General features: G+C 41.6%; 1 protein-coding gene across 2 annotated transcripts in view; it reads right to left on the reverse strand.

Moving 5' to 3' along the window:
• Positions 1-21,640, reverse strand: part of LOC121904611 (disintegrin and metalloproteinase domain-containing protein 9-like) — a 45,312-nt gene extending 23,672 nt beyond the window's left edge. For both annotated transcript variants that reach the window (XM_042422446.1, XM_042422445.1), the window contains exons 1-4: positions 21,159-21,640; positions 8,376-8,473; positions 3,383-3,441; positions 431-509 (exon numbers count right to left, since the gene is read on the reverse strand). In XM_042422446.1, the coding sequence (XP_042278380.1) occupies positions 431-509; positions 3,383-3,441; positions 8,376-8,473; positions 21,159-21,237 (315 nt within the window). In that variant the 5' untranslated portion in view covers positions 21,238-21,640. The remainder of the gene's footprint in view (positions 1-430; positions 510-3,382; positions 3,442-8,375; positions 8,474-21,158) is intronic.
• Between the last annotated feature and the right edge of the window lie 4,439 nt (positions 21,641-26,079).

Genomic DNA, 26,079 nt, shown 5'->3' on the forward strand with positions numbered 1-26,079 from the left:
CAGGCTGTCAATCATTAATGATTGATCAAATATCAAATATCTGTCAGACACTGCAGACACACAGACAGAGAGAGAGAGAGAGAGAGGGGAAGAGTGCAGCAGGTCAGCAGACAGGAAATATCAACGCAATTACTACACACACACACACACACACAGAGGAAACTCCCATCATGCCTCTTGCTGGGAAAAATCTTGTTTCAATAAACTAAACAGGCTCAGTGAAGCGGAGACGTCAGACAACATGTTTATCTGCTCTGGTTTACAGTGAAAGATAAAAATCATCAAGGTTCCTTAAATAAATCAAATGAAACTATGTTAATGTTATTTCCTGCATTTACATGGTTAAATATATAATGAACATAGTATATTTATGTGGTAACCTGCTGTGTGATTGTGTGTGTGTGTGATTGTGTGTGTGTGTGTGTGTTACCTGGACAGGTGGTCTGGATGTCAGCAGGGATCCGTTCTGACTGTAGGAGAACACAGTGAAGTCTGCAGGAAGCAGCAGTCTGAAAACAACATCATGTGTTTTTATTGATTTTTTATTAATCGACCAGCAGCAGCAGCCGGCAGCTGTCACATAAAAACTGTAAATCTGTGTCGGAGTATAAAATATAAACTTTTAAATGACTGTGTGGATTTAAAAGATGTTAAAAGTCACCAAATCTAGCAAGAAAGTTGTTAAGTTGGGAACACTGTCGGAGAGCTATTGTGACCATGATTGTGAAGGCCGATGCTAGCATGTTCCTGGCTGGTTAGTGTGTTCCTGGTTGATTAGCATGTTCCTGGTTGATTAGCATGTTCCTGGCTGGCTAGCATGTTCCTGGTTGATTAGCATGTTCCTGGTTGATTAGCATGTTCCTGGCTGGCTAGCATGTTCCTGGTTGATTAGCATGTTCCTGGTTGATTAGCATGTTCCTGGCGGGCTTGCATGTTCCTGGCGGGCTAGCACACTCCTGGCTGGTTAGCGTGTTCCCGGTTGATTAGCATGTTCCTGGCTGGCTAGCATGTTCCTGGTTGATTAGCATGTTCCTGGTTGATTAGCATGTTCCTGGCGGGCTTGCATGTTCCTGGCGGGCTAGCACACTCCTGGCTGGTTAGCGTGTTCCCGGTTGATTAGCATGTTCCTGGCTGGTTAGCATGCCAGCAGTTAGCTCTCCAGCTACAGTAATTCACCAGTCAGCCCTGAGAGGCGTCACTATGTCACCACAACGCTAGAAACACAAACTTACTGTTCTGATCAGGTTTTAAACAAGACGTCCAAACTAAACCATCAAACTTATAAGTAACATTTAGTTGAATGATTGATCAGTAGATCGACAAAAAGTTAATCAACAACTTTTTGGTTAATAATTAATCGTTTCTTCAATTTTCAAGCAAAAGTGCCCAAAATTTGAATGTTCCAGCTTCTGAAATGTGTCTTTCTTTGTCATATATGAAAGTAAATTAAATATCTAACATTTAACACTGTTAGTAAACTGAAGACATCACTGTCACCTTTTAAAAACATTTTACAGATCAAACAATTAATCGAGAAAATAATTGTCAGATTAATTGATAATGAAAATAATCGTTAGTTGCAGCTCTAATTATAAGGTGATGTTTTTACTGAAAATGGTTGTTTTCATAAAACATCTAAACAACACAACATAAATTTAGTTCACTCATTTACACACTTTTCTGTTTCCGTTGTCAGACAACGAGTATAAAACATTTATCTGATCGCAGCTTATAAACACATTTGTTTCTCTCGTACACACTGAAACTCAGGATTTATCCTCTCAGGAGAACGTTTTGGAAAAACTCCCTTTGAGGTGAAAATGAGCAGTTTTAGTGAGGACAGACGGCTTTAACGAAGATTAACCAGATTAACCTGGACGAACTGTAAAAAGCTTCATCCAGGAGCAGCAGGAGGTCGTCACGGAGCCTCCTGCTTTAGAAAGAGAAGCTGATCAGTCCGCTGAATATCAGCGAGGTCGACGTGAACACCGTCAGAGAGGAGATACAACAATCTGAGAGTTTCTTCTTCTTCTGTCAACATGAATCACATCAGAACCTTCTGAAACAGGAAACACTCTGATCCTGTAACACTCAGCTGAACTCACTGTCTCTGACGTTTAAACAGATAAACGTCCTTCAGAGAATTAAATGTCAAACAGTAAAAACAAGATTATCAGCTGTGTTTTCTTTATCATTCACTGATGGATTCGATTGTCCAATCAGCAGTGTCCGATATGATGTCATCAGACCAGATAATAACGTGTCTTAATTCTTCATCCTGCACACTAACATTAATTATTAACTACAGATCAGCCAACAGTATGGAAGCCTATAAGGGACTTTATTAAAATGTAATTCAACAATAGCATCATCATTTCTCACATATCTATTTTATTTGAGTAAAAATTAAAAATATAATGCAATACTACAATTTGCATTTTTATTGGGAGGCGGGATGACGGTCCGCGGGACACACCCCCTCAGCCCCCCCGCTGTCTGACGGAGGTTTGAGAGCGTCTGTCACAGCTGTCAATCATGACGTCACGCCCCCTTTTTAAATCGTCAAATAAATAATTGAAAACTAACTCATCAGGAGGGGGCGGGGCTTGTGACCTATGCTGCAGCGGCCACCAGGGGGCGATCCAGATGTCGTCATGGTTGTATAAAGAGAACTGGATACAGGAACGGCGTCGGGCTTTAAAGCCAATTCATAGTAGACATAGTGGCCAAACTGTGTAATTACAACGTCACCCACAGACTCACATCATGAAAGAGACGTCTGTAAATCAGCGGATACATTTTTTTTGAGCATCACAACCTGCGAAACGACTCGTTTCACTGTCAGAACTTGCTGTAAAGTCAGGATTGAATCGTTTTATCTCCATTTCAAGTTAACCAGAGGACTAAACAGGAAGTCAGTGGTCTCGGTCTCTGGTGAGCATGCTCCCTATGGCGTGCACAGTATGTTTTCAGGAAGTGGCTTTTTTGGCTTCATGCGCCACTGAGCAACTTTAATAGAATGAACAGGCCCCGCCTCCGACGCCGTATCCAGTTGGGAGCCGTCATGTCCTCCATATTTACACTCAGTCGATGGTAGAACTAGTAAATGTTCATGAAGGAGGATGACTGACAGAATGTGTTATATATATATATATATATACATGTGTGAAATCATAAAGCTATAGTGGAACTACAAGTTTACATGATCATTTTAATAAAGTCCCCTATAGGCTTCCATACATCAGGGTCAAAACTCTCCCATAATTCTTTGCACTTTCTCCTTTCTTCCCCACTGAACAGTTGTAAATGTCAGTGAGTGTCTACAGATAACAACATGACACCCTCAGCCCAGTAATCAATACAGCTTCCAATCACAACTTACTGGTTTCTCTCCAGGTGAACCACATGATCACGTCCGTCCACGCTGATCATATAGGAGACCTGCAGACGGAGACAGAGACGGTTCGTTAGTGGAGTCATTCACAGGTTAATGATCAACCTGCAGCTGTTTACAGTGAATGTTGAGGACGTTTTACTGGGACGATGATGCTGTTTGATACAAACAGGAACATTACACACTTCACGTTTCTTTAACTGACAGATATTCATTGTTTTTCAGTGTAGTTTTAATTCATAAACTCAGAATGATCAGTTACACAACTCATACTTTTAGGAAATTATTGAAAAAAACTAATATGCTGAAAAATAGTTTGACAGAAAACTTCACACTGAAAACTGACAAGAGTCTCATTTGTACAAATGAAAACCTTCATATAAACCCAAATATCATCAGGAGCTTTTCTCTGTTTTTCTTATAATTTGTACCAAACTGCAGCTTCCTCTCTGTTAACTGTTAAATAGCTGCAAATTACTCCGGAAATTAGTATCAAATTAAAAGAGCTTTAAAATAAAACACTACCCAGAATGCATTTCAACGAGAATGTTCTCTGACTGCGTTGTTTTGTCTTCTAACTTCCTGTCTGAACAGGAAGACGCCTGACTGAGTCTCAAACATGTGACCAGCGGTGGAAGAAGTACTCCGATACTTTACTGCAGTAAAAGTACACAAGTATTATGAGCTTGATGTAGTTAAAGTATTGCAGTAAAAGTACATAAGTATTATGAGCTTGATGTAGTTAAAGTACTGCAGTAGTGGTTTGGTATTATTATTTATGACATCATGTGTATCAGTGTGTACTTGTACAGGTTGTCATGTGACATCAGGATTTACATTATTATCAGCTGCTGTAAACTCACTAACATTGTGATGTGATGATGTCACAACATCAACATGCTGAACATTTTAGCGCCCACTCTCTCTCTCTCTCTCTCTCTCTCTCTCTCTCTCTCTCTCTCTCTCTCTCTCTCTCTCTCTTTTTCTCTCTCTCTCTTTTTTTCTCTCTCTTTGTGTGTGTGTGTGAGTGTGTGTGTGTGGGAGGGAGGAAGGGTGGGAAAAGTGATGTCAGTGGACACAATCGTCCTCTCTGCTGTGTGTGTAGTACAGTGTAACAGTAGAGATATGAAATCTTCTTCAATATTCAATATCTTCTGAACATCACAGCTTCCTCAATGTTGGCTTGAGTCTAAAGCAACAAGGCTCCACACGGTGAGAAACTGCCTGAACAAGATGAAGATACAAGATCATCATCACACAGCTGCAGCAGGTCAGCAGGTGAAGGAGGATCCTTCTCAGCTTCTGACTCAGCTGATCATCTGTGGAAGCTGCAGACGACGTCCAAGAAGAAAACTACTGCTCACAAAAGCAGCCTGATGAACGCTGGCGGCGCGTTCTTTCTTCAGATGAAACTAAAGTCACTGAGTTGGGATCAGATGGAGTCCAGCATGTTTACTGTGGACCAGACCGGGACCACGTGGCTGCACGGTGCCGACTGTCAAACACGGAGCTGCACGAGGAGACGATGTTTCAGTCTCAAGAAAGAGTTTTCCAACATGACAGTGATCCAAACACGCTGCAAAATCTCACAAGAGTTTTTAAACAAGCAAAAAGTGAAAACTGAGATGTGGCTGAGTTTGACCTTTGACCTGAACCAGTGGCGGCTGGTGACTCAAAAAATTGGGGAGGAAAACCAACAAACCGCATCAAACTATATCATTGTCCCACCTGATGAAATCGGAGGGGGGGGGGGGGGGCAATTTTATATGTCAATAAAACAATTTGCTTTAGTGGTGAAAAGGCTGCTTCTTTAAAGACATTTAGCATCTAAACAAAGAAGAGCTCATTTTAGCCATGGAGTGGATCAAATGTGTCATTTTACCAACAAAGTTAAATTCAAATTTATAGTATTGTTCTATTGTGACGACAAATTTATGTTCTCATCAAAAACAGACAACATATCACATGATTTACTTGTGTTTCCTGTGTATTTTCTTAGTATACAGAAATATATAAAGTAGCACAGAGCTTATAATGTGATGCAGGAACAGATCAGTGCTGAATACTAGAAAGACTGAACACTAAAAACATTCACAGATCTAAAAGTGTAGGTTCACATCAGAAAGTATTAATGCACGTATCAAATACATGACTTACACACTCTTATCTATGTGCACGACATATAAAATATGGTCTACAAAGCTGACATGTTAACACTAGGGGTGCAACGGATCACAAAACTCACGGTTCGGATCGTATCACGGATTTGAGTCACGGATCAGATCATTATTAGGATCAGCAAAAAAAAAGGGAGGGAGACAAATAAAACTTTGTTTTCCATTTATTCTGTAACACACTTACAGCCAGACACAGCAAGGAACTTTTGCCCATGGTCTTAAATGAAAACAACATTTCAGATGTCCAATGTTTAAATAAAATAAAATATATAAAATATTCAATGCTCAGTTATTGCAATATGAGGCATGAAACCTTCCTCTTTTAAACAGTGAATGAAACAGCCTCTGTCCACATCATCAAAACTTGATGATAACAAACATTCACCGCTAACATCAGTTAGCAGCTAGATGCTAATTAGCTGCTCAGCTGCAGCACATCAAACAGCAGGTAAACAACTCAGATGTCACTTCAACCTGTTAGATGCTGGTTTGATCGTTACCCTTCAAAATCCCTGTTAGCGTTAGCGACATGCTGTCTGTCCATGACTTGTACTTACAGCAGTTTGTTTACTTTGTCTTAAATGAGACATTAAATTTTGAAATTAATCTGCAGTTCATATGCCTGCCAAACCGTGGGGGGTGTTCCGTACGGATCACGGATCAACTACAATCCGTTACACCACTAGTTAACACTTGTTATTCTAGTTACTTTAAGCTTATTACTCAATATACGGCTCAGCTTAAAAACCAACTAAAGAAACTGTCAGAAGCAGCAGTCAGACCTCCTGCACTCATTCACTAATCACACAACATCAACAGGTGACTGAACAACCACTCAATTAAAAAGACAGCTCACTGTAACTTCAACAAGCAAACTACCTACAGCACATTATATTTGTATATGATCTCTGCTGCATTCTTGTTAAGGAGATAAATTCACACAACAGCCACACAGAGACATTTAACCATCAGAGATGAAATTAGCGACCAAAGAGACAGAGAGAGAGAAGCTGTATCTGACTCACGTTATCTGATGTCTTCTTCTTTCTATCATGGAGATGAAGTATTCATGTCATAACATCCATTTGTCATCTTGTTTGTTAGTTAACAGAACTTTGTGGCTGCTGGTTAACCAGTCTGATATCATTAGCATTAATGACAAACAAGCTAACTCTCCTGGTTGTTTCTCCAGTTGTTTCTCTCTCCAGCCTCCCTGGTGGTGTCCTGCTGCTGCTGCACTGCACAGTCCAGATAATTTCTCCCATTAGCTTAACAGTCCTTAACAGTCCTTCCATGGATGTATAAAGAGTCCTTCAGGCTGCTACAACAAGCTAACTGTTGGCTAACACAAGGAGCTATCCACTGCTGCTACTCTGCCTTATAGTGGAGAGAATTGAAGATGAAATCTGGAATAATAATCAGGGAATAACCCTGCAAACTCTGGGCTAACTAGGCTCTGGAGCAGGGCCCAGTTAGCCCAGTTAGCCCCAGGATGAAGTCAAGTTAGTCCCACAAAGAGGAAGACGGAGCAACAAAAACATCTCTGGTCTCATCACGCCTCAGGAGGATCGAGTCTCTCATCAAATATAAAGACCACACTGATTGATCTTTATTTTTATTAAAGTTAAGTTCTATTAAAGTATGAGTCCTTTCCCATAATGCACACGTGATGATGTACAGTTTTTACTGAAATAGTAGCTGAAGCTCATCTACCATCATCACCAACAACTCTTCACCTTATTCAGACTTATTCTAAACTGTCCAGATCATAACTTCTATTTACAGTCCATACAGTCAACAACATGTCACTTATCAATCAGATTATGATGGGATATCAAACAAGTGTCCTGAAAATATACCTTTATATCTCTACCCTTTATATATATATGATTTATTTGTTTATTATTATTATTATATCAAATCAGTAGATAACGATGTAAACAGAAGAATCATGTAAATCCAGTAAATATGACGAGATGACGAACACATAATCTGATCTGATCAATACTTCAATAACAACACTTTCCTTCCACCATGAATCAATCAGGCTGCTGTTCATTGTGTGAAGATAAAACTGTTCAATACAATATTACATCAGTTGAACAACGACAACGAGACCGACAACAGTCGGACTCAGTGTGAGTCCTGAAGGCGGGAAGAGCAGCAGGTGAGCCAGCTGTCAATCACAGCTGTCAATCACAGCTGTCAATCAAACGACCAGACAGCAGACATCATCAGCTGCTGTAAGTCTAAACATCTTATTAACGGAGCAATAATAATAAATACATTTAGGACTCAAACTGTTGGAAGTTACAACGAGCAGTTTTCTGTTTGTGTATTTTAAAATGTTTTTATTATTTATATGTTGACTCTATTTAGAGAGAAGTTGAGGCTTTTTGAATGGAAGCTGGTTGGTTTAATCTGAGGTCTGTTAGTATCATCATCATCATCGTCATCATCATCATCATCATCATCGTCATCATCATCATCATCATCATCATCATCATCATCTCACTATTAATATACACTGGAAGCATCTTTTTCTTTTTTCATGTTCAAACAGTTGTGGACTCAGTGAGGAGAGATAATCTGCTGCTGACACAGCGAGGGTCGAGTGAGGTCACACAGACAGGAAGTGGACCTGACTGGTCAGCTGATCCTGTGCTGACTTTGCACTTCCTGAGGTCAGAGGTCACACAGCGCAGAGAGAGAGAGAGAGAGAGAGAGAGAGAGAGGAGGGAACTCAGATGGAGGGAAAAGAGAGAAACTAGAAACAGACACGACAGAAGTCCAAACCTCAGTACCTGACTGGGCGGCTCGCCGTGTACTTCCCTCCTCAGCCGGCCTCCTATTGGTCGAGGGACAGTCAGCTGATAGGAGGAGAGGTGTTCAGTCTGGGAGTCTGCGGGAGGAAACAGTCGGTCAGTGAACAGCAGACAACATGGAAACTGCAAACACAGTGTCGAGTATTTAGACTCTTAATTACTCGTTTTGAGTCATTTTGTGTTTCCAGGCAACAAATCACAGCGTTACAGGGTTTCCTTAAAACAACAGTCAATGTTTGGAACATGAGGAAGAATTTTAGCATGTTTATCTGCTAATTAACCAGGTAACCATTATTACCTCATTAATATCAACATATGACCTCATTAATATCAACATATGACCTCATTAATATCAACATATGACCTCATTAATATCAACATATGACCATTTTAAATAACAATAGGATATCAAGTGTTATTTGCAGGTTACTGTATTCTGACTGTGTGTGTGTGTGTGTGTGTTTCAAAGCCCCAAAAATAATAAACCATGAACTGTAACTGGTTCACACAAAGATAGAAGTACACACACACACACACACACACACACACACACACACACAGTTTAAAGATGAGTAAAGTGTGAGTTCAGTTCGTCTCCATCTGTTCACAACACAACAGACTGGATGTAGTAATCTGTAACCGTGGTAACGGCTGCAGCTAACGACCTCCTCGTCGTCCTGCCCGGAGCCGCATCGTCACATAAAAACCTCGTTCTGCTGTTATTGATCTTATTGATCCGTCTTCTTGTTTTCTAAGAGTCCAACATGCTGGACGTTACTGTCGCCCCGTATGGAGCCCAGATGATGTTATTTGGCTCCGGGAACTTTTAAAGGGATGTTAAAACTGTTTTTATTAACAAAAGTATTAATGAAACAGACAAAACTAAACAAAAAAAACCTTGAAACAAATATAAGCTGCAGCCTGCTCTCCTCCCTGCTGACCTGCTCAGGTAAACATGGGTAACTATGACAATCACCTGTCATGTTAAACATGACGTTAGGTCAGATTTATAATGAAACCTGCAACAACACTGTTCATTAATAGTGTTTGTTTCTGATTTATGACAGAAAACTGACAAAACTTCCAACATCTGAACAAGACCTGAAAGCCTTTAAAGATGATAGAAGAAGAAGATAAATAGTTTTTTATTTCAATCAAATAGTTCCAGGAACAAAACAAGGGATTAAAAGTCTGTTTTCTACATTCATGTTTGTTTCCATCTGAAACAACCTGAACGTTTAGATTAAAAGATTTAAGATCTCAAGTTATGAGAAACATCTTTTTTCTTTAATTTCAAAGTGGATTGACTGATGCTTCTCCTTAAAGGACTCATATTCTGCACATTTCCAGCTCTATATTTATATTCTGAGGCTCTACTGGAATAAAAACTGCTTATTTGTCTTCTACTGGTCCTTTATGCAGCCCCTCAGTTCAGCCTCTGTCTGAAACAGGCCGTTTTAGCTCCTGTCTCTTTAAGGCCCCGCCTCCTGATGAGCCCACTCTGTTCTGATTGGTGATTCTGACCTTAGCAACCACTTTAGCAACCACCTAGCAACCACCTTAGCAACCACCTTCTTTATTCCAAATGTCAACTTCTCAAATCCATCCGTACATGTTGGAGCTGAACAACACATGGAAATACCTTAGCAACCACCTAGCAACAGCCTTAGCAACAACCTTGGCAACCACCTTAGCAACGACCTTAGCAACAGCCTTAACAACAGTCTTAGCAAACACCTTAGCAACCACCTTAGCAATAGCCTTAACAACAACGTTAGCAACCACCTTAGCAACAACCTTAGCAACCACCTAGCAACCGCCTTAGCAACAACCTTGGCAACCACCTTAGCAACCACCTTAGCAACAGCCTTAACAACAGTCTTAGCAAACACCTTAGCAACCACCTTAGCAATAGCCTTAACAACAACGTTAGCAGCCACCTTAGCAACAACCTTAGCAACCACCTAGCAACCGCCTTAGCAACAACCTTGGCAACCACCTTAGCAACCACCTTAGCAACAGCCTTAACAACAGTCTTAGCAAACACCTTAGCAACCACCTTAGCAATAGCCTTAACAACAACGTTAGCAACCACCTTAGCAACAACCTTAGCAACCACCTAGCAACCGCCTTAGCAACAACCTTGGCAACCACCTTAGCAACCACCTTAGCAACAGCCTTAACAGTCTTAGCAAACACCTTAGCAACCACCTTAGCAATAGCCTTAACAACAACGTTAGCAGCCACCTTAGCAACAACCTTAGCAACCACCTTAGCAACAACCTTAGCAACCACCTTAGCAACAACCTCAGCAACCACCTAGCAACCAAGGCTACAGAACAGACGGCTGTTTATGAGCGTGTGTGATGAGCCGACATCAGCTCGTCAACAAGGTTGAAAAAAAACGTTGCAAAAGCGTCAAGCAGGTTGAAGCCCTGAGTTTTGTCTTGCAGGCAGCATTTCTGCAAACATTCACCTCAAGTTTTGGAACTTTGACCGTGTTTAACATCCAACATCGGAACAGGATATAAATAACAGAAAACCTCTAAAAGAAGAATATGAACCCTTTAACTTTATTATTGTTCTGATTTTTAAGGGACCACATGTTGATGTGAATGTCTGGAGTCAGACGAACACAGAGGACGAAGACGAGACGCCTCCAAATGAGACAATCTGCCGACAGTTTGTTGGTTATTTTATACACAAAACTGAGTGTCATTCACTCTCCAGCTCTGTTAGCAGTGAACTAGTGAGTGTTGATCAGCTGTTAGCTGTTAGCAGTTAGCTGTTAGCTGTTAGCTGTTAGCAGTGTGTGAATGTTGTCCTGCAGTGCCTCTCCTCAGCTCACTGCGCTGAGCTTCAGATCGGACTATCTGAGGGATTCTGGGACATTACAGGAACATCAGAGAGCTTTATCTTTCATCAATTATATAATTTTGTCCTGATCAGAAAATAAAACATGAGGAGTAATATAATGCTCCTCTCAGTTCAGTCCCTGCCTTTCTCTCTCTGTTACATAAAGTCTTTGTGTTCACATTACTGCCGGCTTAGCTGCTGTTTGTTTGCCTCGTTTCATGACTGACTGCACAGTTTATCATCCTGTGTGAGTATGTGTGTCTCTGTGTTTATGATGATAATTCAGCTCTCAGCCGCTGTGAGATTAAGTTCAATATCAGTCAAAATGAACACAACACTGTCACATTATCAGCTTTAAGCTGACATGTTGAACTTGTTAGCAAACAGCTGATTATTTACGGAGCAACATTCATGTGGAGTCGTGTTTCTCTTTTAGCTGTTTCTGCTCTCTAGCAGCTCCTGAGGGAAATATCTGACTCTCTTTAACTATGTTCACCAGCTAGTCTACAGCTAACTGTCTCTGTTAGCAGGTCGTGTTCAGCGACTTTTTACAGCTTTTCCTCTCTGAAAACGACGTTATGAGACGCTGAGAGTGAAGCAGAACAGATAAACAACGAGCTGAAACTCACTATAAAGCTCCGTAAAGCCGAGAGGAGCTGCAGAGTCACCAACACGTTACTACATAGATCAGACTGAGGAGGAGATATTATGTTATTGTAGAAATATATGTTCGAGGGGATTTAAGGACGTTTTGGAGAAGAACGTAAACTCCAGTTCACTTTTATTATTGGTTGATTTGAAGACTTTTGAAGGTCCTGCTGTGTAAATCTGTGAGTGTTTATTATGGGATGTTTCTGTTTCTGTCTTCATTCAGATCAGGAGGTCAAACAGTAAAAACACGTTGATCCAAGTTGTTTTGTTCTGTTTTAAGAACTCTTCCAGTCTGATCCTGATCCTGATCCTGATCCTGATCCTGATCCTGATCCGGCTCTCAGGTTCCCCCCACTGATCAGCCCGGATTTATTTCATCTAATTTAACTTCATTTAGCTCATCTGTCACTTTCTGTTCTAGCAACAAACTAGACGAACCTTGAAGAGCTTTAATCTAAAATATACAGAAACCAACGAAAACCATCTGGAGATGGAGATGGTCCTAAAGAGGTTCTTAGAGGACTCTTTATGAGAGTCTAGATGAATCTTTAATAAAAACTTCTAAATGAAGAAAAAAATGTAAACAGAAGTTAAAGAAACATAAAAGAAATCTAGAAAAATCTTAAAAAGATAAAAACCAAACAAGTTGGAAGAAAAATAAAGATTTTTGAAAAGCTAAACATGAAGAACATGTAGAGAAAGACGACGCCATGAAAGGATTTAGAAGCAAAATCTTCATCTTCTTCACATCCAGCTGATTAAAAATCAGATTTAAAAGACATTTGAAGTTTGTTCAACTACAACACGGCAACATCTTCAGTTTAAATAAAGTGAAATGGTTTTGAACTCGTTGCCTTGATGTTAGACTCCCAGTTCTCACTGTTTAAACTGGGTGGAAACCATTAAAACAACCTGCAGTACAGAACCAGTCCAAAGTCTGGTATCGACTACCTTGACTGGAGTAAACCCAGTTTACTACTGGTCAGTAAATGACGTCATAACGACCACAACAGCTCATTAATTCATCAACAATTTGAAAGATTTTAGCAAAAGTTAAACCAAAGTGAAACAAACGACACTTTAGAAAAGCAATGAGTCCTGTCTGGATACTAAAACAACAACACCAGTTTAGAGAAAACTAAGAAAATCTAGAAAAGCTAAAGAATTTAGATTCTTTTTTTCCTTCTCACATTGAGCTCAGTTCCAGTTCTGGATGTGGATCAGCCAACTGGGTTAAGATGTTTAACAGGCCTGGCAAAGCAAGCAGCCAATCAGAGGCCAGCTGAGACCACAGCTCTTTATCATCCAACAGAATCCACCAAACATCTTGAACCACATTCAGGTCCGACTGTGATCTGTGTGACCAGGTGGACAAATCAAACAACCCCTGAACAAACATTTAGCTCTTCAGTCCAGAAACATCTTCGTCTCTGTCAACGTCTCTGATTGGTTCAGTGATTCTGAGCCAATCAGAGTTAAGAAAGGAGACGTCCGCAGCGACAGAAACACGATTCATCGTTAAGTTCAGATGTAAGTATGTTGTCAGATTAAAGGAAACTGGTTCACATGTTCCTTCATCGTGTGTTGTAATAACAGCATCATGTTTTCAGTCTCCAGAGAGCAGTTCTGTGTACAGCAGACGCTACTGAGCATGTGCAGAACATGTTTACAGCTTCAGCAGCTTGTTTCTCAGAGAACTTCAGTACAAAACAAAGATGTTGTTTTATGTAAAGCTGCAACATTCAGTCTGTTCATCAATTAGTTGCTGACTGTTAAATTAATCACCAGCTGTTTTGATGATCAATGAATCGAACATCTACAGAACCAGACACTGGATGACGTCATCTTGGACTTTTAATAGACCAACTAATCAATTAATGGAGTAAATAATGGACAGGTTGATAATGAAAGCCAGTGATTGCATATTAAGGCTGTTGAACGCTTTTTGCAGCAGCATGCGGCTGCTCTGGGCTCCTTATTGATGATTGGCTTGTTGGTCTGTGGGACCCCCAATCACCTCCTCCTCCTTCAGAAACACGCCAATAATCAATAACCAAGAATAATAAACAGTGGCGACATACAGCCACTGAAGAAGCATCACGATCATCTTTCTTCTTCTTCTGCAGTAAACTAGTCCACAGTCTCAGAGAGACGACTTCATCATAACCAGAGTCTGATGCTTCTTCTAGAGGAAAAGATCAATTATCTGCTTAAAATCCTCCTCATTAAAGATCCATCATCTGTGAATCTGTCAATATTATTGATCTCTATAGTTCTGCTGCTGGACAGCAGATGTTTCATCCTGCAGGCTTCAACTGTCCACATCACACTTCACCTGTCCACATCACACTTCAACTGTTCACATCACACTTCAACTGTTCACATCACACTACAACTGTCCACATCACACCTCAACTGTCCACATCACACTTCAACTGTCCACATCACACTACAACTGTCCACATCACACTTCACCTGTCCACATCACACTTCAACTGTCCACATCACACTTCACCTGTCCACATCACACTTCAACTGTTCACATCACACTACAACTGTCCACATCACACTACAACTGTCCACATCACACCTCAACTGTCCACATCACCCCTCAACTGTCCACATCACACCTCAACTGTCCACATCACACTACAACTGTCCACATCACCCCTCAACTGTCCACATCACACTACAACTGTCCACATCACCCCTCAACTGTCCACATCACACTTCAACTGTCCACATCACCCCTCAACTGTCCACATCACACTTCAAATGTCCACATCACCCCTCAACTGTCCACATCACACTTCACCTGTTCACATCACACCTCAACTGTCCACATCACACCTCAACTGTCCACATCACACTTCAACTGTCCACATCACACTACAACTGTCCACATCACACCTCAACTGTCCACATCACACTACAACTGTCCACATCACACCTCAACTGTCCACATCACACTTCAACTGTCCACATCACACTACAACTGTCCACATCACACTTCAACTGTCCACATCACCCCTCAACTGTCCACATCACACTTCAACTGTCCACATCACCCTTCAACTGTCCACATCACACTTCAACTGTCCACATCACCCCTCAACTGTCCACATCACACTTCAACTGTCCACATCACACTACAACTGTCCACATCACACTTCAACTGTCCACATCACCCTTCAACTGTCCACATCACACTACAACTGTCCACATCACACTTCAACTGTCCACATCACACTACAACTGTCCACATCACACTTCAACTGTCCACATCACACTTCAACTGTCCACATCACACTACAACTGTCCACATCACACTTCAACTGTCCACATCACCCTTCAACTGTCCACATCACACTTCAACTGTCCACATCACACTACAACTGTCCACATCACACTTCAACTGTCCACATCACCCCTCAACTGTCCACATCACACTTCAACTGTCCACATCACACCTCAACTGTCCACATCACACTTCAACTGTCCACATCACACCTCAACTGTCCACATCACACTACAACTGTCCACATCACCCCTCAACTGTCCACATCACACTTCAACTGTCCACATCACACCTCAACTGTCCACATCACACTTCAACTGTCCACATCACACCTCAACTGTCCACATCACACTACAACTGTCCACATCACCCCTCAACTGTCCACATCACACTTCAACTGTCCACATCACACCTCAACTGTCCACATCACACTTCAACTGTCCACATCACACCTCAACTGTCCACATCACACTTCACCTGTCCACATCACACCTCAACTGTCCACATCACACTACAACTGTCCACATCACCCCTCAACTGTCCACATCACACTTCAACTGTCCACATCACACTTCAAACACATTCATACAATGTTCAATAAAACTACACTTATTTATGATACATTTGATCACAATGTTCTGTTTGTTGTCAACTTTTCCATCTTTATAAAAAGTTTCAGGAATAATAATAATAATAATAATAATAATAATAATAATAATAAGAAGAAGAAGAAGAAGAAGAAGAAGAAGAAGAAGAAGAAGAAGAAGAAGAAGAAGAAGAACAACAACAACAACAACAACAACAACAACAACAACAGAAGCTGAATGTGTGAAACAGATCCAGAGTTTCATTTTCTATATGGAGACAAACAGAGAATGAGTCATGATTCAGGGAAACAGACGCTGTGTGTGTGTGTGTGTGTGTGGGGGGGGGGGGGGGGTTCCTGTAAATCCAGATTCATTCAGACTCTCCAGACGTTTGTTCTGAGTGTTTCTGTCTGTTCCTCATCTGACTGAGAAGAAACACACACATACACACACACACACACACACACACACACACACACACACACACACACACACACACACACACTCGAGTGTTAAACAGGGTTTATTTCCTGTCAGCGTTGGAACTGAGGGACTCGCTCAGCTGTGAGTCGACGCTAAGCTGCTTAATGCTCAACCTGCCTGAACGAGACGCCAAAACACACAAACACACACACACACACACACACACACACAAACACACACACACACACACACACACACACACACACACAAACACACACAAACACACACACACACAAACACACACACACACACACACACACACACACACACACACATTGGCAGTGGAGTTGGTGACTCGTACTTTAGTTGCACATAAACAGACTTCAGACTTGACTTGGACTCCTGAATGAAGACTTGTGAAAATGAAGTTGATTGAGGAGGAACACTGAACGCATCACAGCGCTCAGCTGTCAACCACACGCGTGTGACATCAAAACAACAAACACAACACCAAACAACACACACAACAAGCAGGACCCTTCCAGTCCTCATATATTGTCCCTTCATATGCAGACGTCTGTCCATACAGATGAAACATTAGCTAACTTATGGACTAACGTTTGTGCAACGCTGACCTAACTGAGGTCAGCGTATAAAGTCAGATGTCTGGTATCTCTTCTTCTTCTCTCATGTTCTTTACAGGAAGTAGTTCCTCTGTCCAGCCTGTCTGCTGTGTGATCTGGTTTCTACAGGAAATGCTTTGCGGGTAAACAGTCATGTGAGGAGCAACAGGCGGAACGCTTTGGACCTAAAACACCTACAAAAAGTATTGACGTTGTTTGGTTTTAAACTGTTAACTGTTAAAGGCGCCTGGTATCACAACAGGCTGTAAGACACCAGCTCGACTCTCCTCCTCTTTAAGACTAAAGCTCTTTCACAAACATCCTGCTTGTATCAGATCATAGATGTCGTCTCTCACATCCATACCTGCATCTCAAGTTGCTGATCGGACCGTAAACAACGACCAGTCTGTGATATCAGATATCTGTCATACGTTATCCGGATACTCCGGATACTCCGGATACTCCGGAAGATCCCAAATATTGGTTGTTGCCCTCAGAGGCTGAACCATCATCAGCTGATGGGTTCTGAGATCAGCTAATGTTAGCCTTACGTTAGCTTAACATCACTGCTGTTGGAGCCTGGAGAGGACACGCTGAGACGTGTCTACAGGAGCCTGGAGGGGACACGCTGTGAGACGTGTCTACGGGAGCCTGGAGGGGACACGCTGAGACGTGTCTACGGGAGCCTGGAGGGGACACGCTGTGAGACGTGTCTACAGGAGCCTAGAGGGGACACGCTAAGACGTGTCTACGGGAGCCTGGAGGGGACACGCTGCCAACAGGAAGACTTCAGCTGGAGTTTGACGTCTTCATCTCTGCAGTAAATTATGTTATTCAGTCTGTAATGTAGCTTTGATAAAAATCCAGTCCTATGTAGCTTAATAAAATATTAAAAAATATTAAAAAATAATAAAACAAAATGTAATACAGACTGCTGTGTTGATTGTGATCCGTGTTTATGTGTGAACATGTGGAGTTCAGAGGTAAAAACATGAAGCTTCACTTTACATTCAGACAAGCTAATGTTGGATTTCATCTGTGAGACCAACATTTATCTTCCAGAAGGAATTAAATCATATATCAAAATGCTGCGGAAAATTACAACAGCCTGACTCAACCTCAGCCATCACTGCCAGCTGGTGTGAAATGCATTCTGGGATACTTGGCTGTGGGCTCCTGATGCGTCCCTGATAAAACGGGCGGAGCAGCAACACATCCTGGTGTTTGGACTGAACTCGGCTAGATGAGGAGTTTGAACTGGAACTGATGATGTTTCACAAGAACAGAGAAGAACACAGAGACGACTTCTGTTCTGATTCACTTCTGTAGAAATAAAACTCAACAGTCTTAGAAACTTGAGACTCAGAGCGCTGCAGGCTGCAGGTTGTGCAACTGAAGCTGCGTTAACTAAAGCACGTCACTGATCCATCATGTTGAAGCAGATTAAACATAAACATGAGCAGCAGAGGTGGAGAAGTCTGTTGAATACTACATGTCCCATAATGCAACTGGATGCTGCCTCCTCATAGAGCTGCAGGGTTAAAGGTCTCTCTGTTTATCTCACAGACAATGTCGGTGAAGTGATCAACAAATGTTTTGATAATTGATTGATGGTTTGAGTATTTATAATACTCCTCAGTTCCAGTCAGCTAACGTTGGGCTGTTGGTCTGCAGATGTCACCTTGATGAACAAGTTTCACTGTTTTCTGGTATTTTGTGGACCAAACGATGAATCAATCACTATAATAATAATAATGATAATGATTAGTTGCAGCTCTGATCAACATGAAACTCTGCTGTTGAATCATCAGAGCAACAGATGAACAGCTGTGTTAGAAAATATCTGGTTCTTCAGTAAAAAGTTGAAGCTACAAGACTGGATGTAAAGATCTCAGGGTAGAAGTTAACTACAACTCCCAAGATGCATTTCAACAAGAAACATCCAATCACAGAGCTTCATATTCTATAATGTGTGGTGATTAAGATGTTTGTTAAAACATCTTAATCACTTCATATCACTCAGCTGACGCTTCATGTGTTGTGTAAAGTTTTAAAGGATCATTCTGCTGATTTTCTATCTTTGTCTTCATGTTTGGATCAAGTGAGCCACACCGCTGCACTGGGTCACATGTTAATATACAGCACAGTACAGTGTAGTACAGTGTGTTACAGTGTGGTACAGTGTGTTGCAGTGTGTTACAGTGTGTTGCAGTGTGTTACAGTGTGGTACAGTGTGTTACAGTGTGTTACAGTGTGGTACAGTGTGTTACAGCGTGTTGCAGTGTGGTATAGTGTAGTACAGTGTGTTACAGTGTGTTACAGTGTGTTACAGTGTGGTACAGTGTGTTGCAGTGTGTTGCAGTGTGGAACAGTGTAGTACAGTGTGTTGCAGTGTGGTACAGTGTGTTGCAGTGTGTTGCAGTGTGTTACAGTGTGTCGCAGTGTGTTACAGTGTATTACAGTGTAGTACAGTGTGTTACAGTGTGGTACAGTGTGTTGCAGTGTGGTACAGTGTGTTACAGTGTGTTGCAGTGTGGTACAGTGTAGTACAGTGTGGTACAGTGTAGTACAATGTAATACAGTGTGTTACAGTGTGTTGCAGTGTGGTACAGTGTGGTACAGTGTGTTGCAGTGTGGTACAGTGTGTTACAGTGTGTCGCAGTGTGTTACAGTGTGTTACAGTGTGTTGCAGTGTGGTACAGTGTAGTACAGTGTGGTACAGTGTAGTACAGTGTGGTACAGTGTGGTACAGTGTAGTACAATGTAATGCAGTGTGTTACAGTGTGTTGCAGTGTGGTACAGTGTGTTACAGTGTGGTACAGTGTGTTGCAGTGTGGTACAGTGTGTTACAGTGTGTCGCAGTGTGTTACAGTGTGTTACAGTGTGTTGCAGTGTGGTACAGTGTGTTACAGTGTGGTACAGTGTAGTACAGTGTGGTACAGTGTGGTACAGTGTAGTACAATGTAATACAGTGTGTTGCAGTGTGTTGCAGTGTGGTACAGTGTGTTACAGTGTGGTACAGTGTGTTACAGTGTGGTACAGTGTGTTGCAGTGTGTCGCAGTGTGTTACAGTGTGGTACAGTGTGTTGCAGTGTGGTACAGTGTGTTGCAGTGTGTTACAGTGTGTTGCAGTGTGGTACAGTGTGTTGCAGTGTGTTACAGTGTGTTACAGTGTGTCGCAGTGTGGTACAGTGTGTTGCAGTGTGGTACAGTGTGTTGCAGTGTGTTACAGTGTGTTGCAGTGTGGTACAGTGTGTTACAGTGTGGTACAGTGTGTTGCAGTGTGGTACAGTGTGTTGCAGTGTGTTACAGTGTGTTACAGTGTGTCGCAGTGTGTTACAGTGTGGTACAGTGTGTTGCAGTGTGGTACAGTGTAGTACAATGTAATACAGTGTAGTACAGTGTAATACAGTGTAGTACAGTGTGGTACAGTGTAGTACAATGTAATACAGTGTAGTACAGTGTAATACAGTGTAGTACAGTGTAGTGCAGTGTGTTACAGTGTAGTACAGTGTAATACAGTGTAGTGCAGTGTAGTACAGTGTGGTACAGTGTAGTACAGTGTAATACAGTGTGGTACAGTGTAGTACAATGTAATACAGTGTAGTACAGTGTAGTACTGTGTAGTACAGTCTACTTACAGAGTAGAACTGTGTGACTATAATATATTATAGCAGTGTAGCGTAGTACAGTGTGGTTCAGTACAGTCTATTGATGTATAGTGTAGTTAGTACATGGACCCTTAAACCAGCTGATGATCCTCAGGAGATCACACACTGAGAGTAAATCCAGTGATTTCATCCTAGAAATGACTGGCATGAAACCAGTACTACTGGAAACCATTAACCAAAGACACATCTCTAGACCTGAAGGCAAAGTAGAAGAAGCTGCTGCGAGACGACAACATCCAGCAGTGACCAGCCTCACCGCCGCAGACGCCAACATCACAGAGGAAGAAAGTGATGATGATGAGTATGCTACAGTGTAGTATCATACAACACATTACAGAATAGTAATGGATTATATTTACATTGTAGTAGTACAGTGTAGTATTGTACACTACATCACAATGCCGTGTAATACAGTGTAGTACAGCATACCAAAGTAGTAGAGTACAGTACTACAATAATCTGTACTTTATACTGTACTGTATGTAGTACTGTATAGTGTGTAGTACTGTATAGTATGTAGTACTTCATAGTATGTAGTACAGTACTGTGTAGTTGTGTGAAGTACAGAACAAACTAAATGAAGATGATGATGATGTGTCTGCACACACACATACAGTACAATCCTCTTCCTCACCCTCCTCTTCCTCACTCACCTCTGCATTGAGAGTTTCCGCTCAGCAGCAGCAGCAGGCAGCAGATCTCCAGCAGCTCCACTCTTCCTCCCATCTTCATCTTCTTCTTCTTCTTCTTCTGCTGCTGCAGTAAATAACCGTCACCGGGCGGCTCTCTGCCTCTTCTTCCTGTTGTAGCAGTGACTGTAGCGGTGACTGTAGTTTTGACTGTAGCTGTGACTGTAGGTGTGACTGTAGGTGTGACTGTAGGTGTCTCCCGGCCGTTTCCCGCCGCACAGCCTCATACTAAACGTCCAGCAGCGGCCGAGCCATCCGTGTCCCGGCTGACGGTCACTCAGTCCTCCGCTGGACCCGCAGTCTGTCTCGGGAAGTCTGTCCTCTCCGTGTGGACCAGATATTTCTCTCCTTGTAAACTCCCCTCGACCAGCGTCAAGTCTCTTCCTGCGGAGAGTTTCAGAATAAACCCCCCTCCTCTCAGAGATGTTTCTTCTTCTTCTTCTTCCTTCAGCTGGATGTTTGTTTTCATTCATCTGCTGGAGGAGGAAAGTTTCTCTGAGTTCACTGAAATTCTGATTTTAAGTGACGGGCCTACGAGCAGGACTTGTGACATCACAACTAGTTCGGAGCCAATCAGGGTCCAGTGTTCAATTTACACAGGTGATGCGGAAACTTGAAGCCTGCAGGTCACAAACACTGAGGATGAACTTTACAGTGAAGGAGGAAACATCTAGTGTCCAGCAGGAAAACTTTAGAGATCAATGATATAATATTAACCAGTGAATTGAACTTTTTCCATCCATCAGACTCACATTATGATAGAAGCAGAGTATTTTATAGACATGTTAAAACATGTGGATCTTTAAAGATGCTGTAAAAACATCACAAACTATGATTCTGGTAGAAATATCTGGAACATACAGAACTATTGCAGTAATGATTAAAAACTTATAAAAACACCATCAGGAAGTTAATTTTTTGCATTTCAGATTTATATTTTCTCTAAAGTTCAGTAAAACATATATTTTTAGATAATATATTATAAGTATTTGAATATATACAAGACTGTGGAAACGTTTCAGGCACTGAAAGTAAAGTCAGGATGCTTTGAATAGTTTTTATTGATTCAAAGTTGAGTAAACAGCAGAAAGTAGATCAATATGTTGCTGTGAGCAGCTTTAAACCTTTAAACCAGCAGCAGTTCTCAGTGTTTCAGGTTCTCAGCAGGTCGGTTGTTCCTGCATCTTCTTCTTCTGCTGTTTCTGTCTGTTCATGTTGATCCCAGACTGACTCCAGGGTGTCAAGCAGATGATCAGACGCCTCCTGATGCTGCTGCGTTATGGAGAAGAAACTAAACATCTGACGTGACTAAAACATTCACACATATATACAGTATTTCCTCAGAACTTCAAGATAATAAAAAACTTCAGATTAAAAGGTGCCTCGCTCAAATGTATTCAGTTTCATTGAAAGAAAAAGACAATTATAGATTATAAACAAATAGATTATAAATCAGCCTGCAGTTCACCAGGATGAAGCAACAGAGAGAAGTCTGCGGACCGATGAAGTGTTTTACTTTATTAGCCTGAAATATTTTGTCTGTGTAGATTTTAAATATTTTCTCCATTTTGTACAAAAACATTTTTATCTTCATATTGATTGTGTGCTCTACAAATGTACATATAACAAAATATATTCATTTGTGCCCAAAGAAACCTCCCAAAACTGTAAAATAATCCAGTAAGGGTCACTTTAGTGTGAAACAGACTGCAGGGCTTTATTTTGAAGTCAAACTAGTTAAACCGGAAGTCATCGCAGTTTTTTGCTCATGTGACAAACTAATCTCCAGTTGGGAAAAAAGGCTTCCACTGCACATGCGCCCCACCCTGTCCGGTGAAGTAAACCGAGCGCTCCCTTCATACCTCAGAGCTTCATAATAATCATCAGCTGTTCCCACCCGCACCGGGAGGTCCCCACACATGATTCCAACACACCTTGAGGGGACAACACAGTTCTGAGCCAACGAGACAAGAGTCTGTAACACTGAACGCTCATTGGCTGAAATTTAATCCTGATAAAGAAGATTGTGACACGTTCAGGTGTCTCTGGTTAACTACACGACTCAAATACAGTTTATCAATCATATGAATTGATTAGTTATTGACAGACATATCAGCAGCACAATGTTTTTTTAGTCATTACAAAGCACAATTATAATGTTAAAAACACAATAATACCGCATTCATCTGCTGATGAAGGTCATGTGATATGACCTGAAAGCTCTAGAAGAGCTTTGATCTGTATTTATCAGAGAACGATGAACGATCGGCTGATTGGCTTCATAAATTACTTTGACGATTTATCAAATGATCAAAAACATCATTGGTGCAACTCATGATGAAGTTGTTCTCCTGATCAACAAATTGATTTATAAATGAATATTTATTGAGACACAAGAAGCACAAAGATAAACATACAGAGTCGAAGCTTGATGCTGTAAAACTTCATTTAAGATTTTATGACTTTAAGAATTAGAAAGATGCAGTTCAGTGGTGGAAAGTAACTAAAGGCATTTACTCAAGTAGGGGAGAACGGGGTAAATAGAGCCACCCCCTGTATCTAGGTAACCATAAACAAAAATAATCATGTGACCACAGATTAAGGAAGAATAGTTCAGGTTACTCAATCCATCTTGGACTCCAGCACATGGAGAGAGCGGTCGGCAAAACAGAACAAGTGAATCATCATGTTACTAAAGTTATCAGTCTTGTATCTTAATTAAAACAGATAAGTTCTGGACATTATTACATGTTAATTTAAGTCAGCGTAAGCTACAAAACAAGGTCATAAACTTAACATAACTGTGGATCTGAACCACTGTGTGAAACAGTTTGGTCTGAATGGAGGTTGTGGAGTAAAACCTGCCGGTGATGTTGAGTCAATGGTTCAATAAACCCCCCAAACATTATTTTCTGATATTCTAGAGACCAGAGATCCTGTTCATGTTTGATCCATGTTACAGCTGCTACAATGTTGATGAATAAATACCTAATTGTTGACTAATGTTCAGTTTAAGCCACAAACAAACATGCTGCACATACAGACGTGTGACAAATGAAAGGAAAAGCTGACATAAAGTGTCTCAGTAAGGTGTTGGACCACCAGAACATCTTCAGAGCTCCTTGGCATTGATTCTACAGTCTCTGAACTCTTCTGGAGGGATGAACACCATTCATCCAGAAGATATTCCCTCATTTAGTGTTGTGATGATGATGATGGTGGTGGAGAGCGCTGTCTAACACGTCAGCTCAAAATCTCCTACAGGTGTTCATCTGGGTTGAGATCTGCTGACTGTGAAGGTCATATATGAATATGATTCACATCATTTAATACTCATCAAACCATTCAGTGGCTCCTCATGTCCTGTGAATGGGGACATTGTCATTGAAATGGAAACATATACTTTTATGTTATTGTCTTTAGATTATGTTACACTGTAAGACTTTATGATCTCTGCTTCCCATGTGAAAATGCTCTGATAGTACAGGTACTATCAGAGCTGAGGTGTGAGACTCGGTCAGTGTAACTTTAGAGGGAATGTTCAGGGAGGAAAGGCAGAGAAGGATTTGGCCTTCAACTCTTAATTCTCAGCAGAGACCGAAAGAAACTCCCTAGAGATGCAGTGAATTAATTCAAAATAAGTGTTAGGGTGATGAATATGCAAGTACCAACACTGAACTGCATTCAACATCTCTTCAGCCGAGCAAACTGGGAGATCTGGACTTCCAAATATGTATTCTGGATATTACAATAAAACTCTGAAAGACAATTTGCTCTCTGTGAATTCATCTTAAATTTCCACTACAGTCATCCTGGAAGAGACCACTCCCATCAGGATAAAGCTGATCACTCACAACTACTTTGTATTGATTAGCAATGACCCTTCACCTCTAAGGGGACAAGTGGACCCAAACCATGCCAGCATAACAGAGCCTCCAGACCCCCTCACTGTAGGGTCCAGCACTCAGACCTGGACCAGACCCCCTCACTGTAGGGGTCCAGCACTTAGACCTGGACCAGACCCCCTCACTGTAGAGGTCCAGCACTCAGACCTGGACCAGACCCCCTAACTGTAGAGGTCCAGCACTCAGACCTGGACCAGACCCCCTCACTGTAGGGTCCAGCACTCAGACCTGGACCAGACCCCCTCACTGTAGGGGTCCAGCACTTAGACCTGGACCAGACCCCCTCACTGTAGAGGTCCAGCACTCAGACCTGGACCAGACCCCCTCACTGTAGGGTCCAGCACTCAGACCTGGACCAGACCCCCTCACTGTAGGGGTCCAGCACTCAGACCTGGACCAGACCCCCTCACTGTAGGGGTCCAGCACTTAGACCTGGACCAGACCCCCTCACTGTAGAGGTCCATCACTCAGACCTGGACCAGACCCCCTCACTGTAGGGTCCAGCACTCAGACCTGGACCAGACCCCCCTCACTGTAGGGTCCAGCACTTAGACCTGGACCAGACCCCCTCACTGTAGAGTCCAACACTCAGACCTAGACCAGACCCCCTCACTGTAGGGGTCCAGCACTTAGACAAGGACCAGGTTTTACTTTCATTTGTCACCTGTCTGTTTACACTACAGCACATTTACACACACATTCATTCTGTAGTTAACACACGAAGATCACAGTTGAATCTTTACTGAAAGTCTTCAGGTAACAGACATGTTACTGAAAAGTTTGAGTTTTTGCCTTTGTTAAATAGATGGCATCAATAAAGTTCAAAATTATCTCAAATTTGTTTGATTTTGTGTAATTTTTATATCAGTATTTAATGGTAACACTATTTACCCCATCCCCATGCTCATGTTGCCCCTACCTTGGGGTAAGTTGTGCCATAGAACTAACTTTTTTTGATGGCTCATTGTTCTAAAACCATA

Source organism: Thunnus maccoyii, chromosome 9 (assembly GCF_910596095.1).
Source record: "Thunnus maccoyii chromosome 9, fThuMac1.1, whole genome shotgun sequence".
NCBI classification, from domain to species: Eukaryota; Metazoa; Chordata; class Actinopteri; order Scombriformes; family Scombridae; genus Thunnus; species Thunnus maccoyii.